We start from the raw sequence: 19,868 nt of genomic DNA on the forward strand, positions 1-19,868 counted from the left end.
AGGTGCCAGTCCATGTAAAGATTTGAAAACAAACAGCAATGTTTTAAAATCAATTCTAAAATGAACAGGGAGCCAGTGCAAACTCTGAAGAATTGGGGTTATATGCTGGCGTTTCCTGGCCCCTGTTAAAAGCCGTGCTGCCGCGTTCTGGACTAACTGCAACCGGGAGAGAGCTTTTTGGCTAATGCCAGCATAAAGTGCATTGCAGTAGTCCAGGCGACTTGAAATAAAAGCATGCACGACTTGTTCAAAAAAGGTTAAAAGATAAAAACGGTTTAACCTTTACTAAAAGACGAAGGTGATAAAAACACGATTTTAAAACGCTATTGACTTGTTTGTCTAGTTTAAAATCGCTGTCTATAGTGACACCAAGGCTGGTGACTTTGGGACGCAAATAATTTTGCAATGCTCCCAAGTCAGTGAGGGCCGGACCAAAAACTAAAATTTCCGTTTTCCCCTCATTCATTATTAAAAAATTCTGGGCTAACCAAGCCTTGACGTCGCATAGACAGTTAAGAAGGGGTGTCAGGGGGCCGTGGCTTTTTGAAATCGGCATATAAATTTGGCAGTCATCTGCATAAAAGTGATAAAACACTCCATGTTTCTTAAAAATATCTCCAAGAGGGAGGAGATAAAGAGCGAACAGGATGGGGCCTGAAATAGATCCTTGGGGGACACCACAGTAAAGCGGGGCAGAAGAGGAGGTGGCGTCCCCCAGCCTGACAGAGAAGGACCTCTCAGACAGGTAAGATCTGAACCACTCTAACACAGTCTCCCTGACACCCACGCAGTCTCTCAGGCGGTCTAAAAGAATTGTGTGGTCGACTGTGTCAAAGGCAGCTGTAAGATCTAAAAGCACTAAAATGGCAGAGCTGCCAGAATCAGACATTAAAAGCAAGTCATTAAAAACCTTTAAAAGTGCAGATTCAGTACTGTGCAAAGCTTTGTATCCAGACTGAAATGGATCTAAGTGCTATTTTCATCTAAAAAAGGCTGCAGTTGTGCCAGAACACATTTCTCCAAAATCTTTGGCACAAAAGGTAATTTGGAAATGGGCCGATAATTTGACAACCTTGTCGGATCAAGACCTGTTTTTTTAATCAAAGGCTCAACAACAGCTCTTTTACAAAAGGAGGGGACAAATCAATAGTGTCCCAGATTTCTTTAAAAAAGCGAGGGGGGACTGGGTCTATGGGACAGGACGAGGGTTTTAGCATGCCGGCTATTCCTGTAAGTTCAGGCATGGACACAGGCTCAAAGTGACAGAACACAGTCGAGCACTGAGTGGCCACATTAAAACTTAATGGAAAATGAGAAAGATTTGCCCGAATAGAAGCAACCTTTTCATTAAAAAAGGAGAGAAATTTTTCACAAGTTTCACTTGTCATCTCCAGTGAAGTGGCTGGATTCGGTTTAAGAACATTACTGATAGTATTAAAAAGAACACGTGGCTTACTGATGCTATTTAAAATTAAGTCTGACAAATATTAAAAAACAACGGCACAATTCCAACAGGTTTTACCTCCCATGAAAATACTTTTGTCTCCTTGAGGCTTTGCTTCCCTGCCAGGCACACAACACTACTTGCTCATTCTCCGCCAATCAGTTTGTAGACATGGGGAATCACTGATGTCAAACCCACGGTTCCACTAACAGAACAGGTACAGATACAGGTGCCTGTTAGTGGAACTGTGGTTTTGTGGTTGTGGTGAGCTCGTGGTCAGCTCAGCATACAGCAACAAGTGACAAAGGTATCGGTTATCCACTTCTAAACAGAAAGTCAACCGAACCACACCAGAGATCACTTGCAAGCGAACTGAGACCCATTTCTAAAGGTCCATTTGTTTGGATGATTACATGTGAACAATACAAACAAAGTAAAACACAGCAGAATTCCTCTAAACAGAAACAAACATGGTATTCTTCTGTTTTCATCCCAGTGCTCTCAAACCTGCGGGGCAGGAGCCATGGAGCGGCGAGTGGAGTGCGTGACCGCCAAAGGACAAACGTCCAAACAGTGCCGGGCCTCAGACAGACCCTCGCCTCGAGCTGCGTGTCACGCTAGAGAATGTAAGTTTGCCCACGGAGTAATGACATCAAATGGACCGTGTTCTGTACGTTGGCCACCGAGGTCTCTGATTGTGTTTATAGAAGGTCTTTTCCCGCTGGCTTGTAACACATTAGCGGAACCAGCGTGCACCTCTTGAAGTGATTACCTCGTGGAAAGATAGGCCCTCAGCACTCTGGCGCAAAGCCGCCTTCATTGTGAACTTGCCAGCTCAGCAACGGTCGGCCAGCGGCCAGACTTTGCAGGTTTGCCTGGCCTCTGCCAAGTATTATAACCGACACGCTCGGACTGCAGCCAGTACTGCGGTCAAGTATTAACGCTAATCAGCACGATATGGCCGCCGAGGGACTCTGGGAAAACAAAGAAATGTAATCATTTTTCATGGAGAAATGTTGCATTCTAATTGTGATGGTGTTTATATTAGAAACATAAAAATAAGCATTTTAATTGCGGAGGCTCATGTGACCTCATCTCACATAATGAAGGTGTTCTATATCAGTCATATAGTTTTTGACTGATATCCAACACTAGGAGAAGTAGTTATTAATAACATACATTGTGTTTCTATAGTCAGTGAACTATTCTCAGGGTTTCCAATAGCTTTCTGTTTTTTACTATCATGTGTCGAAAATAAAAACCGACTTATTTCGCATGATATTCTTCACCTGATCGTCAAACTCATACAGCTCAGAGGTCATGTTTATTCCTTTCTTCCTCTTTTTACCTCATTTCCTAATCTCAGTGATTACTGTAGTTTTCGTATCAAAACTCCTATTGATTTACTTTGATATGAGGTCACAAATAATCTGTATTTTCCAATATTCAGCTTTTCGGGGGAGTTTGTCTAAACAAGAATCTCGCTGATTTGAATAATCAAAGTTGCTGAGGTCAGAAAAACAAACCAACGTGTTTGGTCCACCAATGTTCAAGTTCTTTGCGAGTATTGTAGAGCAAAACAAGAATCCGGTGGGGCTCGTATGATAACTTTCTACCCAGACAGCTGCTGCGACAATTGGCTTGCATAAAAGTCAAACAAATATGTTTAAGTACGACACAATTAGATTCACTGAAATCTAGAATAATACTTGTCGGAAGTCAAAGTTCATAATTTTAAGTTTTAATTTGAACTATTCTCTTAACTCTAGTGCAACATTAGGTCAGTGTGGTCCAAGGTAACTAATTTTTTTACACCCCCGTTATTCTGTTTGCCGTCATGCAAGAACTCGATTGATTTTTGACAGGAGTTCAAGAGGTTCAAATGACTATTTCCTCACCTACCTGATCGTGTGAGACTAGCTACCCGGACAGCTGCTGCAACAATTGGTTTGGATAAAAGTCAAAAGTCAAACAAATGTGTTCAAGTACGACGCCATTAGATTCACTAAAATTCAGAATAGTACATGTCGGAAGTCAACGTTAATATTCTTAAGTCTTAATTTGGACTATTCTCTTAACTCTAGTGCAACTTTAGGTCAGTGTGGTCCAAGGTAACAAATGTTTTTACACCCCCGTTATTCTGTTTGCCGTCATGCAAGAACTCGATTGATTTTTGACAGGAGTTCAAGAGGTTCAAATGACTATTTCCTCACCTACCTGATCGTGTGAGACTAGCTACCCGGACAGCTGCTGCAACAATTGGCTTGGATAAAAGTCAAAAGTCAAACAAATGTGTTCAAGTACGACACCATTAGATTCACTAAAATCTAATGGTGAAAATCCGGGGGAGAAGTTGTAAATCTCGCGCCAGGCCGTACCCATATCCGCAGCAGGTCTCCAAGGTGAACAGCCTCTGGGGTCAACGTTAATATTCTTAAGTCTTAATTTAACGTTAATATTCTTAAGTCTTAATTTAACGTTAATATTGTTAAGTCTTAATTTGGACTATTCTCTTAACTCTAGTGCAACTTTAGGTCAGTGTGGTCCTAGGTAACTAATTTTTTTACACCCCCGTTATTCTGTTTGCCGTCATGCAAGAACTCGATTGATTTTTGACAGGAGTTCAAGAGGTTCAAATGACTATTTCCTCACCTACCTGATCGTGTGAGACTAGCTACCCGGACAGCTGCTGCAACAATTGGCTTGGATAAAAGTCAAAGGTCAAACAAATGTGTTCAAGTATGACACCATTAGATTCACTAAAATCTAGAATAGTACATTTCGGAAGTCAACGTTAATATTCTTAAGTCTTAATTTGGACTATTCTCTTAACTCTAGTGCAACTTTAGGTCAGTGTGGTCCGAGGTTACTTATTTTTTTTCCACCTCCTCTATTGTTCTGTTTGCTGTCATGCAAGAACTCGGTTGATTTTTGACAGGAGTTCAAGAGGTTGAAATGATTATTTACTCACCTACCTGATTGCTGAGACTAGTTACTGCAACAATTGGCTTGGATAAGAGTCAAAAGTCAAACAAATAGGTTTGAGTACGACACAATTAGATTCACTGTAATCTAGAATAATACATGTTGGAAGTCAAAGTTCATATTTTTAAGTCTTAATTTGGACTATTCTTTTAACTCTAGTGCAACTTTAGGTCAGTGTGGTCCAAGGTTACTAATTTTTTTATACCCCTTTTATTCTTTTTGCTGTCATGCAAGAACACAGTTGATTTTTGACCAGAGTTCAAGAGGTTCAAATGATTATTTACTCACCTACCTGATCGTCTGAAACTAGCTACCCGGGAGAGCTGCTGTAACAATTGGCTTGGATAAAAGTCAAACAAATATGTTCAAGTGCTACACAATTAGATTCACTGAAATCTAGAATAATACATGTTGGAAGTCAAACTTCATATTCTTAAGTCTTAATTTGAACTATTCTCTTAACTCTAGTGCAACTTTAGGTCAGTGTGGTCCAAAGTTACTCATTTTTATTACACCTCCTTTATTCTGTTTGCTGTCATGCAAGAACACAGTTGATTTTTGACAAGAATTCAAGAGGTTCAAATGATTATTTACTCACCTACCTGATTGTCTGAGACTAGTTACCCGGACAGTTGCTGCAACAATTGGCTTGTATAAAAGTCAAAAGTCAAACAAATATGTTCAACTACGACACAATTAGATTCACTGAAATATATAATAATACATGTGGGAAGTCAAAGTTCATATTCTTAAGTCTTAATTTGGACTATTCTTTTAACTGTAGTGCAACTTTAGGTCAGTGTGGTCCAAGGTTACAAATTTTTTTACACCCCTTTATTCTGTTTGCTGTCATGCAAGAACCTGGTTGATTTTTGACAAGAGTTCAAGAGGTTCAAATGATTATTTACTCACCTACCTGATCATCTGAGACTAGCTACCCGAACAGTTGCTGCAACAATTGGCTTGGATAAAAGTCAAAAGTCAAACAAATATGTTCAAGTACGACACAATTAGATTCACTGAAATCTAGAATAATACATGTCGGAAGTCAAAGTTCATATTCTAAGTCTTAATTTGGACTATTCTCTTACTCTAGTGCAACTTTAGGTCAGTGTGGTCCAAGGTTACTAATTTTTTTACACCCCCTTTATTCTGTTTGCTGTCATGCAAGAACACAGTTGATTTTTGACAAGAGTTCAAGAGATTCAAATGATTATTTACTCACCTACCTGATCGTCTGAGACTAGCTACCCGGACAGTTGCTGCAACAATTGGCTTGGATGAAAGTCAAAAGTCAAACAAATATGTTCAAGTACAACACGATTAGATTCACTGAAATCTAGAATAATACATACATTTTTGGTCCTCTCCAAGGTTCTCATAGTCATCATTGTCACCGACGTCCCACTGGGTGTGAGTTTTCCTTGCCCTTATGTGGGTTTTTCCGAGGATGTCGTAGTCGTAGTGGTTTGTGCAGTCTTTTGAGACATTTGTGATTTAGGGCTATATAAATAAACATCGATTGATTGATTTAGGACCTCCAACGCAAGTGTTTACTACATGCTATTATTATGTGGATTGAGCATTGATGCAGTGTGTTTGGAATCAGTTCAAAGAAAATAAGCGACTCCCCCCACCACCACTCTTTTGTTGTTTCCTCCAAGGCCAGACGTTCACTTCCTGCCGTGAGGTCCAGATGCGCCAGGGCGTCAGGATGGATGGAGAGTATTACCTCAAAGTCAAGTCCCGCATCCTACAGGTGTGTGTCGGACATACCTAATGAGTCAGTTCCTCCACATGTGCTCATCTGTGGTCCCGCAATGTGTCAGATCTACTGCACTGAGATGGAGACCGACTTCCCCAAGGAGTACGTCACATTACGCAGCGGCCAGACGGACAATTACTCTGAGGTGTACGGCTACAGGTACGTGGACACAATATGTCCGTGTTCGCACTTTTGGACACAGCTTAAAACAATGTCTGCTAAATATCACTGTGCAGTATCAGAGTTGTTCTCCGTGTCCGAGCTACATTCTTTATATTTCCAATGAAGGTTACAGCTGGAGTGTTCTTACCCTTCCAGTTGTCCTGTTGACATTATATAGAAGTCATTATCTACAAACCCCGTTTCCATATGAGTTGGGAAATTGTGTTAGATGTAAATATAAACGGAATACAATGATTTGCAAATCATTTTCAACCCATATTCAGTTGAATATGCTACAAAGATAACATGTTTGATGTTCAATTTGATAAACATTATTTTTTTTGCAAATAATCATTAACTTTAGAATTTGATGCCAGCAACACGTGACAAAGAAGTTGGGAAAGGTGGAAATAAATACCGATAAAGTTGAGAAATTCTCATCAAAAACTTATGTGGAACATCCCACAGGTGTGCAGGCTAATTGGGAACAGGTGGGTGCCATGATTGGGTATAAAAGCAGCTTCCATGAAATGCTAAGTAATTTACAAACAAGGATGGGGCGAGGGTCACCAATTTGTAAGCAAATTGTCGAACAGTTTTAGAACAAGATTTCTCAACAAGCTATTGCAAGGAATTTAGGGATTTTACCATCTACGGTCCGTAAAATCATCAAAAGGTTCAGAGAATCTGGAGACATCACTGCACGTAAGCGATGATATTACGGACCGTTGATCCCTCAGACAGTACTGCATCAAAAACAGACATCAGTGTGTAAAGGATATCACCACATAGGCTCAGGAACACTTCATAAAACCACTGTCAGTAACTACAGTTGGTCGCTACATCTGTAAGTGCAAGTTAAAATTCTACTATGCAAAGCCAAACCCATTTATCAACAACACCAAGGAACGCTGCTGGCTTTGCTGGGCGCAAGCTCTTCTAAGATGGACTGATGCTAAGTGGAAAAGTGTTCTGTGGTCTGACGAGTCCATATTTCAAATTATATTTGGAAATTGTGGACGTGGTGTCCTCCGGAACAAAGAGGAAAATAACCATCCGGATTGTTATAGGCGCAAAGTTCAAAAGCCAGCATCTGTGATGGTATGGGGGTGTATTAGTGCCCAAGGCATGGGTAACTTACACATCTGTGTAGGCACCATTAATGCTGAATGGTCCATACAGGTTTTGGAGCAACATATGTTGTCATCCAAGCAACTTTATCATGGACGCCCCTGTTTATTTCAGCAAGACAATGCCAAGCCAAGTGTTACAACAGCGTGGTTTTGTAGTAAAAGAGTGCGGGTACTTTCCTGGCCCGCCTGCAGTCCAGACCTGTCTCCCATCGAAAATGTGTGGCGCATTATGAAGCGTAAAATATGACAGCGGAGACCCCGGACTGTTGAACGACTGAAGCTCTACATAAAACAACAATAGGAAAGAATTCCACTTTCAAAGCTTCAACAATTAGTTTCCTCAGTTCCCAAACGTTTATTGAGTGTTGTTAAAAGAAAAGGTGATGTAACACAGTGGTGAACATGCCCTTTCCCAACTACTTTGGCACGTGTTGCAGCCATGAAATTCAAAGTTAATTATTATTTGCAAAAAAAAATAAAGTTTATGAGTTTGAACATCAAATATGTTGTCTTTGTAGCATATTCAACTGAATATGGGTTGAAAATGATTTGCAAATCATTGTATTCCGTTTATATTTACATATAACACAATTTCCCAACTCATATGGAAACGGGGTTTGTAGATCACAAGGTTCAAACTCCACGGAAGAGAAATAAAAACTTTTGTTATTGCTCCAATTTTTCATGAGTTGAACTCAAAGATCTAAAACTTTCATTATATACACAAAGGACTTATTCCTCTCAAGTTTTGTTCACAAATCTGTCTAAATCTATGTTAGTGAGTTAAAATAATCCACCCCACCTCACAGGTGTGGCATATTAAGATGCTGAATAAACGGCATGATTATTGCACAGGTGTGCTTTAGGATGCCCACAATAAAAAGCCACTCTGAAATGTCGCAGATGTCACAAGTTTTGAGGCAGCGTGCAGTTGGCATGCTGACTGCAGTAATGTCCACCAGAGTCGTTGCTGTAAATTGAATGTTTATATCTCTACTATAAGCCGTCAAAGGCATTTCATCCAACTGCCATCACAACTAGAGATGTCCGATAATGGCTTTTTTGCCAATATCCGTTATTCCGATAGTGTCCAACTCTTAATCACCGATTCCGATATATACAGTCGTGGTATTAACACAGTATTATGCCTAATTTTGTTGCGATGCCCCGCTGGATGCATTAAACAATGTAACAAGGTTTTCTAAAATAAATCAACTCAAGTTATGGAAAAAACATGCCAACATGGCACTGCCATATTTATTATTGAAGTCTATATCATCCATGTATCCATTTTGGTATAAACTCAACTCGTCTTGTTTGGAGGAAGAAGAATACTGAGTTGCATCCCATAAACACCATACGTACTGTGAAGCATGGGGGTGGAGACATCATGCTTTGGGGCTGTTTTTCTGCTAAGGGGACAGGACGATTGATCCGTGTTAAGGAAAAAATTAATGGGGCCATGTATCGTGAGATTTTGAGCCAAAACCTCCTTCCATCAGTGAATGGTTGACCAAATACTTATTTTCCACCATAATTTACAAATAAATTCTTTAAATTTCTTACAATGTGAATTCCTGGATTTTTTTTCATATTCTGTCTCTCACAGTTGAAGTGTACCTATGATGAATATTACAGACCTCTGTCATCATTTTAAGTGGGAGAACTTGCACAATCGGTGGCTGACTAAATACTTTTTTGCCCCACTGTGTATATATATATGTATATATGTGTATATATGTGTATTTTTAGCACATCACAAATGTCTTCTTTCTTTCTTTTTTTAACATTCTTACTGTTTTTTTATCCAAAAATACGCTGCGGCACTTTGGCCACCCCTGTGCAACATAATGTGTTTTGCACGGTCAGATAAGTCTCACGTTTAAAAGAGATGAAAGAAAGAACGACTAGGTTTAGTAGGAACCATTATTTCTTAAGTTTGACACGTGTGATTTATAAGTGTTGTTCTCTTTGTCACGCAGGCTTCTGAACCCCTTCGAATGTCCCTACAACGGCAGCCGGAGACAGGACTGTAGCTGCAGGAACGACTACTCCCCGGCGGGGTACACGCTCTTCCACAAAGTGCGCCTGGATCTGAGCACCCTGAGGATACTGAGTGAGCAAAAGACTTAGCGAGACCACACATGCGTCATCACACGTGGGAATGACAAAAAGATACGTACTGGCACGCACAGACATGACGACATGCACTGGCATCATATTAAAACTGGAACGATGACACGCAACAACCCCTGGCTATATTCCCCCCCAGTCTGCTCCACCTTCCCATCCTCCTAATGCTAATAACACGTGTTCTGCACCCTCCCCTCGGCATGGTACTCATTTGCTTTTGCCTGGAGGTGGAGGGGTAACCGCTTCAAGATGACATCATTTTGGACCGAAATTACTGGGAACTTCCTGTCGGCCTGTGTCCCGATACTTTTGTCCTACATCTGACTAAATTGCCCAGGTAGCTTATTTACTTTCACTGACTTTTGGCTTCTGCAAGGCTGAGATGGATGAGGTCAAAAGTCAAACAAATATGTTTAAGTACGACAATTAGATTGACTGAAATGCCCCATTGACTTAGAATAATACTTGTCAGAGGTCAAAGTTCATATTCTTTAGTATTAATTTGGGCTATTCTCTTAACTTTAGTGCAACTTTACGATAGACTAAACAGACTTACTCTTAAGATCTAAAAAGGATTCCACTAACAAACTTGTCATAAGTCTGCAAAATATATATATATTTTTTGAACACTTAAACTATTTTGACAACTTCAGATACAACGATTAATATAAAGTATATATGTGTGTGTGTGTGTGTGTGTGTGTGTGTGTGCGTGTGTACATATATATATATATATATATATATATATATATACTGTATATGTGTATATATATGTATGTATATATATATATAAATATATATATATATATATGTGTATATATGTATATATATATATATGTGTATATATATGTAGATATATATATATATATATATGTATATATATGTATATATGTGTATATATATATATGTATATGTGTATATATATATGTATATGTATATATATATATATATATATATGTATGTATATGTATATATATGTGTATATATCTGTATATGTATATATATGTATGTATATGTATATATATGTATATATATATATATGTATATATATATATATGTATATATATATATATATATGTATATGTATATATATGTATATATATATGTATATGTATATATATATATCTATATATATATATGTATGTATGTGTGTGAGTGTGTGTGTGTGTGTGTGTGTGTGTGTGTGTGTGTGTGTGTGTGCGTGTGTGTGTGTGGTGTGTGTGTGTGTGTGTTCAAACCCCGTTTCCATATGAGTTGGGAAATTGTGTTAGATGTATATATAAACAAAATATACTGATTTGCAAATCCTTTTCAACCCATATTCAGTTGAATATGCTACAAATATAACATATTTGATGTTCAAACTGATAAACATTTATTTTTTTGCAAATTATTATTAACTTTACAATTTGATGCCAGCAACACGTGACAAAGGATTTGTAAAGGTAGCAATAAATACTGATAAAGTTGAGGAATGCTCATCTAACACTTATTTGGAACATCCCACAGGTGTGCAAGCTAATTGGGAACAGGTGGGTGCCATGATTGGGAACAGGTGGGTGCCATGATTGGGTATAAAAACAGCTTCCCAAAAAATGCTCAGTCTTTCACAAGAAAGGATGGGGCGAGGTACACCCCTTTGTCCACAACTCCGTGAGCAAATAGTCAAACAGTTTAAGAACAACGTCTCTCAAAGTGCAATTGCGAGAACTTTAGGGATTTTAACATCTACGGTCTATAATATCATCAAATGGTTCAGAGAATCTGGAGAAATCACTCCGCGTAAGCGGCATGGCCGGAAACCAACATTGAATGACCGTGACCTTCAATCCCTCAGACGGCAATGTATCAAAAACCGACATCAATCTCTAAAGGATATCACCAAAATGGCTCAGGAACACTTCAGAAAACCACCTATCACTAAATACAGTTCGTCGCTACATCTGTAAGTGCAACTTAAATCTCTACTATGCAAACCGAAAGCAATTTATCAACAACATCCAGAAACGCCACCGGCTTCTCTGGGCCCAAGATCATCTAAAATGGACTGATGCAAAGTGGAAAAGTGTTCTGTGGTCTGACGGGTCCACATTTCAAATTGTTTTTGGAAATATCCAACATTGTGTCATCCGGACCGAAGGGGAAGCGAACCAGCCAGACTGTTATCGACGCAAAGTTCAAAAGCCAGCATCTGTGATGGTATGGGGGTGCATTAGTGCGCAAGGCATGGGTAACTTACACATAAGTGAAGGCATTATTAATGCTGAAAGGTACATACAGGTTTTGGAACAACATATGCTGCCATCTAAGCTTTTTCATGGACGCTCCTGCTTATTTCAGCAAGACAATGCCAAGCCACATTCAGCACGTGTTACAACAGAGTGGCTTTGTAAAAAAAAGAGTGCGGGTACTTTCCTGGCCCGCCTGCAGTCCAGACCAGTCCCCCATCCAAAATGTGTGGAGCATTATGACCTGCAAGTGTCCGCCCTGAGATCGGTAGGTTGTGAGTTCAAACCCCAGGCGAGTCATACCAAAGACTATAAAAAAGACTATAAATGATTCTCGGGCGCGGCACCGCTGCTGCCCACTGCTCCCCTCACCTCCCAGGGGGTGATCAAGGGGATGGGTCGAATACAGAGGACAAATTTCACCACACCTAGTGTTTTTGTGACAATCATTGGTATTTTAACTTTAACTTTAACAGATACTGGCTTTTGAACTTTGGGTTGATAACAGTCTGGATGGTTCGCTTCCCCTTTGGTCCGGATGACACAATGTCGAATATTTCCAAAAACAATTTGAAAAGTGGACTTGTCAGACCACAGAACACTTTTCTACTTTCAATCAGTCAATCTTAGATGATCTCGGGCCCAGAGAAGCCGGCGGCGTTTCTGGATGTTGTTGATAAATGGCTTTCACTTTGCATAGTAGAGCTTTAAGTTGCACTTACAGATGTAGCAACCAACTGTATTTAGTGGCAGTGGTTTTCTGAAGTGTTCCTGAGCCCATGTGGTGATATCCTTTAGAGATTGATGTCGGTTTTTGATACAGTGCTGTCTGAGGGATGGAAGGTCACAGTCATTCAATGTTGGTTTCCGGCCATGCCGCTTACGCGGACTGATTTCTCCAGATTTTCTGAACCTTTTGATGATATTATGGACCGTAGATGTTGAAATCCCTAAATTTCTTGCAATTGCACTTTGAGAAACGTTGTTCTTAAACTGTTTGACTATTTGCTCACGCAGTTGTGGACAAAGGGGTGTACCTCGTCCCATCCTTTCTTGTGACAGACTGAGCATTTTTTGGTAAGCTGTTTTTAAACCCAATCATGGCACCCACCTGTTCCCATTTAGCCTGCACACCTGTGGGATGTTCCAAATAAGTGTTTGATGAGCGTTTCTCAACTTTATCAGTATTTATTGCCACCTTTCCCAATTACTTCGTCACGTGTTGCTGGCATTAAATTCTAAAGTTAATGATTATTTGCCAAAAAATAAATCTTTATCAGTTTGAACATCAAATATGTTGTTTTTGTAGCATATTCAACTGAATATGGGTTGAAAAGGATTTGCAAATCATTGTATTCCGTTTATATTTACATCCAACACAATTTGTCAACTCATATGGAAACGGGGTTTGTATATATATACATATATGTGTGTGTGTGTGTGTGTGTGTGTGTGTGTGTGTGTGTGTGTGTGTGTGTGTGTGTGTGTGTGTGTGTGTGTGTGTGTGTGTGTGTGTGTAAAAAATAATTCCAGACCACTCACATTCATATTGAACACATGTAATGCCCATTTTGGGCCGTAGGGGGTCTATAAGTGTCAAGAACATTTTTTTACAGAAAAGCAGATTTTACTGTATGGCTAAGTTTAATTCTTAAAGAGACAATGCACCCTTTTCAACATTTACTCTGAAACCCCTTAATCCGTGTTCATTTTAACGCTGCAAACTGATCATCATATGTCTGTCTCTACTCAACAGTCACCGACTTCCGCTTCTCCCACACTCCCGTCGGTCGGCCAGTACCCTTCGCCACGGCGGGTGACTGTTACAGTGCCGCCAAGTGTCCGCAGGTGGGTAACACATTGTGCTATACAAAGTGGGGCAAAAAAGTATTTAGTCAGCCACCGATTGTGCAAGTTCTCCCCCTTAAAATGATGACAGAGGTCTGTAATTTTCATCATAGGTACACTTCAACTGTGAGAGACAGAATGTGAAAAAAAAATCCAGGAATTCACATTGAAGGAATTTTAAAGAATTTATTTGTAAATTATGGTGGAAAATAAGTATTTATTCAACTATTCAAAGCGATCACTGATGGAAGGAGGTTTTGGCTCAAAATCTCACAATACATGGCCCTATTCATTCTTTCCTTAATACGGATCAATCGTCCTGTCCCCTTAGCAGAAAAACCGCCCCAAAGCATGATGTTTCCACCCCCGGGCTTCACAGTAGGTGTGGTGTTCTTGGGATGCAACTCAGTATTCTTCTTCCTCCAAACACGACGAGTTGAGTTTATACCAAAAAGTTCTATGTTGGTTTCATCTGACCACATGACATTCTCCCAATCCTCTGCTGTATCATCCATGTATCCATTTTGGTATAAACTCAACTCGTCGTGTTTGGAGGAAGAAGAATACTGAGTTGCATCCAAAGAACACCATACCTACTGAGAAGCATGGGGGTGGAAACATAATGCTTTGGACTTGTTTTTCTGCTAAGGGGACAGGATGATTGATCCGTCTTAAGGAAAGAATGAATGGGGCCATGTATCGTGAGATTTTGAGCCAAAACCTCCTTCCATCAGTGAGAGCTTTGAATGGTTGACCAAATACTTATTTTCCACCATCATTTACAAATAAATTCTTAAAAATTCCTACAATGTGAATTCCTACATTTTTTTTCACATTCTGTCTCTCACAGTTGAAGTGTACCTATGATGAAAATTACAGACCTCTGTCATCATTTTAAGTGGGAGAACTTGCACAATCGGTGGCTGACTAAATACTTTTTTGCCCCACTGTACGTGTACAAACCACATTTTGTGACACTCTCAGGGCCAGTTCAGCATCAATCTGATGGGGACCGGCCTCCGGGTGGCCGAGACCACCAAGTGGTCGTCTCAGGGCAACTACGTCTCAGTCAAGGTGCACAGATCGGAGGTAAGAAAGCCTGAAACAGAATGTCAGAAAAGCTTCAATGTTGGGATTTTGGCCTCCACTATCATTCGTATTTGTAATAAATAATTTGGATCCCAACCTTTTTATTGTGTACTCTATTTTTATTATTGATTCATAGAAATATTTTTTTTTATAAGTGTTAAAGTAAGCTGGTACTCTAGACTTTATTTAAAAAAATACACTTACATTAGCTTTTGCGCAAATTTAAAACTAGGATCAAATTTACAGAATAAAAGTGTTTTTTTGTGCTTATAGTATTAATGATCATTGTAAATATTATGGAGCCCTCTTGAGAAGTTGATTATCTTCAAAGCCAAACAAGACTTAAAAGTTTTTGAAAGGCATTAAAACATTTATAATCTTTTTGGTTCCAATAGTTTTTTGCTGAAATTTCTCAATGTAATTCAGTCCTACTCCAAAATATATTAGAAAAAACACCTTTTGATGATATCATGTCACAGGTTTATATTGGTAAAAAAAAAAATCATGTTATTCAAAGGTATACCAATGTATCATATACTCTCTATCATAAGCTACTAAACATTTAGGAATTCAAAACAGTGCAATTTTTTCTACATAGATGTATGTATACATACATATATGTATAAATATGTTTATATACATATGTACGTATGTGTGTATATATATATATATATATATATATATATATACATACATATGTACATGTATATGTATGTGTATATATATACATGTATATATACACGTATATATATGTATGTGTGTGTGTGTACAAACCATATAAGTTGGGAAATTGTGTTAGATGCAAATCCTTTTCAACCCATATTCAATTAAATGCACTACAAAGACAAGATATTTGATGTTCAAACACATAAACTTGTTTTGGGGGGGGCAAATAATATTTAACTTAGAATTTCATGGCTGCAACACGTGCCAAATTAGTTGGGAAAGGGCATGTTCACCACTGTGTTACGTCACCTTTTCTTTTAACAACACACATAAACGTTTGGGAACTGAAGAAACTAATTGCTGAAGCTTTGAAAGTGGAATTCTTTCCCATTCTTGTTTTATGTAGAGCTTCAGTCGTTCAACAGTCCAGGTTCGCCGCTGTCGTATTTTACGCTTCATAATGCGCCACACATTTTCGATGGGAGACAGGTCTGGACTGCAGGCGGGCTAGGAAAGTATCCGCACTCTTTTTTTTCCGAAGCTACGCTGTTGGAACACTTGTCCTGCTGAAATAAGCATGGGCGTCCATGATAACGTTGCTTGGATGACAACATGTGTTGTTCCAAAACCTGTATGGACCTTTCAGCAATAATAGTGCCATCACATTGCACATTCACAAACACAGACAACAGGCTGAACATTTAGACTGGAATGTCTCAGCAATTCTCTCGTTAGAAAGGGACCAGTTTGGACCCAAAGGAGCCTTGGAAGTGGCATCCGAGCTGTTGATCCACCAGGCTGCCAGAGGAGAGAGACAGGATGTTTTGAAGATTCTCACCGATGGCATTATTCACCCTGATGTGGCGGATTTCCAGGGACAAACTGCACTCATAGCTGCCACGGTAAAAACACCTACAATATTTTTTCGGACTATAAGTGGCAGTTTTTTTCATAGTTTGGCCGGGGGTGCGACTTATACTCAGGAGCGACTTATGTGTGAAATTATTAACACATTACCGTAAAATATCAAATAATAATATTTAGCTCATTCATGTAAGAGACTAGACGTATAAGATTTCATGGGATTTATGGATTAGGGGTGAGAGACTGTTTGGTAAAGGTATAGCATGTTCTATATGTTATAGTTATTTGAATGACTCTTACCATAATATGTTAGGTTAACATACCAGGCACCTTCTCAGTTGGTTATTTATGCCAGTGTTTTTCAACCACTGTGCCGCGGCACACTAGTGTACCGTGAGATATTGTTTGGTGTGCCGTGGGAAATTATGGAGTTTTACCTAATCGGGTTAAAAATATTCTTTGCAAACCAGTGATTATTGTCCGTGCAGTCAAGAGATTGGCGGCCGGTAGCTAATTGCTTTGTAGACGGCGTGGCGCAGTGGGAGAGTGGCCGTGCGCAACCCGAGGGTCCCTGGTTCAAATCCCACCTGGTACCAACCTCGTCACGTCGGTTGTGTCCTGAGCAAGAAACTTCACCCTTGCTCCTGATGGGTGCTGGTTGGCGCCTTGCATGGCAGCTCCCTCCATCAGTGTGTGAATGGGTAAATGTGGAAGTAGTGTACCTTTGAGTACCTTGAAGGTAGAAAAGAGCTATACAAGTACAACCCATTTATTTATTATTTATTTATCATAGATGTGTAAGTTACCCATGCCTTGGGCACTAATACACCCCCAGATGCTGGCTTTTGAACTTTGCGCCTATAACAATCCGGATGGTTATTTTCCTCTTTGTTTAGGAGGAAACCACGTCCTCTGTTTCCAAATATAATTTGAAATGTGAACTCGTCAGTCCACAGAACACCTTTCCAACTTGCATCAGTCCATCTTAGGTGAGCTTGGGCCCAGCCAAGCCGACAGCGTTTCAGTATATTGTTGATAAATGGGTTTGGCTTTGTATAGTAGAGTTTTAACTTGCACTTACAGATGTAGCGACCAACTGTAGTTACTAACAGTGGTTTTATGAAGTGTTCCTGAGCCCATGTGGTGATCTCCTTTACACACTGTCAGTTTTTGATGCAGTACCGCCTGAGGGATCAAATGTCTGTTATATCATCGCTTACGTGCATTGATTTCTTCATTCTCTGAACTTTTTGATGATTTACAGACCGTAGATGGTTAAATTCCTTGCAATAGCTCGTTGAGAAATTTGTTTTTCTAAAACTGTTCGACAATTTGCTTACAAAGTGGAGACCCTCACCCCATCCTTGTTTGTGAATTACTTAGCATTTCATGGAAGCTGCTTTTATACCCAATCATGGCACCCACCTGTTCCCAATTAGCCTGTACACCTGTGGGATGTTCCATATAAGTGTTTGATGAGAATTCCTCAACTTTATCAGTATTTATTGCCACCTTTCCCAACTTCTTTGTCACGTGTTGCTGGCATCAAATTCTAAAGTTAATGATTAAAAAATGTTTATCAGTTTGAACATCAAATATGTTGTCTTTGTAGCATATTCAACTGAATATGGGTTGAAAATTATTTGTAAATCATTGTATTCCGTTTCTATTTACATCAAACACAATTTCCCAGCTAATATGGAAACGGGGTTTGTATATTAATACACATATATATTTACATACATATACACATATTTATACACATACACACATATATGTATATATATATATATACATATATACAAACATTTATATACATTTACACATACATACATACGTACGTACATACATATATGTACACAAATAGATATGTATATATACATATATATATAAACATACATATATACACACATATATATATGCATACATATATTTAAATATATGTATGCATATATGTATGTATGTATATATATATATATATATATATATATACATATATATATATATATATATATATATATATATATATATATATATATATATATATATGTATATATATACACATACATATATACATACATAAATACTAGGGGTGTACACAAAAATTTCGGTTTGGTACGTACCTCAGTTTAGAGGTCACGGTTCGGTTCATTTTCGGTACAGTAAGAAAACAACAAAATATAAATGTTTTGGTTATTTATTTACCAAATTTGTAAACAATGGCATGACATACATATAAACACAGGGTTCATTGCCAGGGTTAATACATATACAACATATATAAAATAAAAACTTAATAAGATAATGTTTAGAACGGTTTCTTAACAAAACCTTTTCACATATAAAGTGCTTTTTTTGATTGATTGAGACTTTTATTAGTAGATTGCACAGTACTGTACATATTCCGTACATGCTGAATGCTAACACCCCAATAAGTTTTTCACCTTGTTTAAGTCGGGGTCCACGTTCATCAACACCGCCCGCCGTTTTTTGTAGACATTTCCCATACATATTGATGTTAAAGATTTATTTTTTTGTGAAGAAATGTTTAGAATGAAGTTGATGAATCCAGATGGATCTCTACCACAATTCCCGAAGAGGGAACTTTAAGTTGATGATTACTTCTATGTGGAGAAATCTTTATTTATAATTGAATCACTTGTTTATTTTTCAACAAGTTTTGAGTTATTTTTATATCTTTCTTTCCAAATAGTTCAAGAAAAACCACTACAAATGAGCAACATTTTGCACTGTTATACAATTTAATAAATCAGAAACTGATGGCATCGTGGTGTATTTTACTTCTTTATCTCTTTTTTTCAACCAAAAATTATTTGCTCCGATTAGAGGGTACTTGAATTAAAAAAATGTTAACATCACTGAAAAAAAGGTTGAGAACCACTGTGTTATGAGACTAGCGTATGTGTGTGTGTGGCCCTTTATTATGTGACGCATGTGACGTCAGTCAGTGTGTGGGCGAGCGAGGTGAGGGACCTTAGCGGGAGTGCGGCTGGTGTTTTGTTGGATTGGCTGTGTGCAAGACTTCAATAAATCCACGATTTGCAATTAATTGCCGGACTCTTCATTTACCCTGGAGTCCGGAGCTGTGGAGACCAACTGCCGGCTAGAGTGAAGGGTTGTGGGCGCAAGGGAGACACTATGGGAGCCGAAAGCAGGAAAGGTGCAACACATGTTTGATGTGTTGTCAGAAGCAGCTGCTGAACAAACTTGGCAAACCTCCGTCCTCCATTGTTGTATCGCACAGCCAAAGTGTTCCCAAACGGGAGGTCTTAACGAGGCAGGAGGGTCTTCCAGCTCTGGCTTTAACATGTTGTCCTAGCCTGCTAGCTGCTAGCATGTCTATTCGTTCGGTACACCTCTGAACCGAACCGAAACCCCCGTACCGAAACGGTTCAATACAAATACACGTACCGTTACACCCCTAATAAATATGCATATATATACTAATATATATATATATATATATATATATATATATATATATATATATATGTATATGTGTGTGTGTGTGTGTAACAAAGAACTGTGGT

General features: G+C 38.8%; 1 protein-coding gene and 1 long non-coding RNA gene across 2 annotated transcripts in view; one reads left to right on the plus strand and one right to left on the minus strand.

Annotated features, from left to right (window-relative positions):
• The window catches only part of LOC133562925 (A disintegrin and metalloproteinase with thrombospondin motifs 20-like), a 454,296-nt gene that overhangs the window by 428,693 nt on the left and 5,735 nt on the right, over window positions 1-19,868 (plus strand). Inside the window, exons 33-38 of the mRNA XM_061916762.1 lie at window positions 1,941-2,070; window positions 6,094-6,188; window positions 6,259-6,353; window positions 9,472-9,605; window positions 13,607-13,698; window positions 14,683-14,787. Coding sequence (XP_061772746.1) covers window positions 1,941-2,070; window positions 6,094-6,188; window positions 6,259-6,353; window positions 9,472-9,605; window positions 13,607-13,698; window positions 14,683-14,787 — 651 coding nt within the window. The remainder of the gene's footprint in view (window positions 1-1,940; window positions 2,071-6,093; window positions 6,189-6,258; window positions 6,354-9,471; window positions 9,606-13,606; window positions 13,699-14,682; window positions 14,788-19,868) is intronic.
• The window catches only part of LOC133562928 (uncharacterized), a 173,381-nt gene continuing 168,159 nt past the window's right edge, over window positions 14,647-19,868 (minus strand). The window contains exon 3 of the long non-coding RNA XR_009808953.1: window positions 14,647-14,797. This is a non-coding gene — a long non-coding RNA (uncharacterized LOC133562928). The remainder of the gene's footprint in view (window positions 14,798-19,868) is intronic.

The sequence above is a fragment of the Nerophis ophidion genome, linkage group LG12, assembly GCF_033978795.1.
Source record: "Nerophis ophidion isolate RoL-2023_Sa linkage group LG12, RoL_Noph_v1.0, whole genome shotgun sequence".
In the NCBI taxonomy this organism is placed as follows: domain Eukaryota; kingdom Metazoa; phylum Chordata; class Actinopteri; order Syngnathiformes; family Syngnathidae; genus Nerophis; species Nerophis ophidion.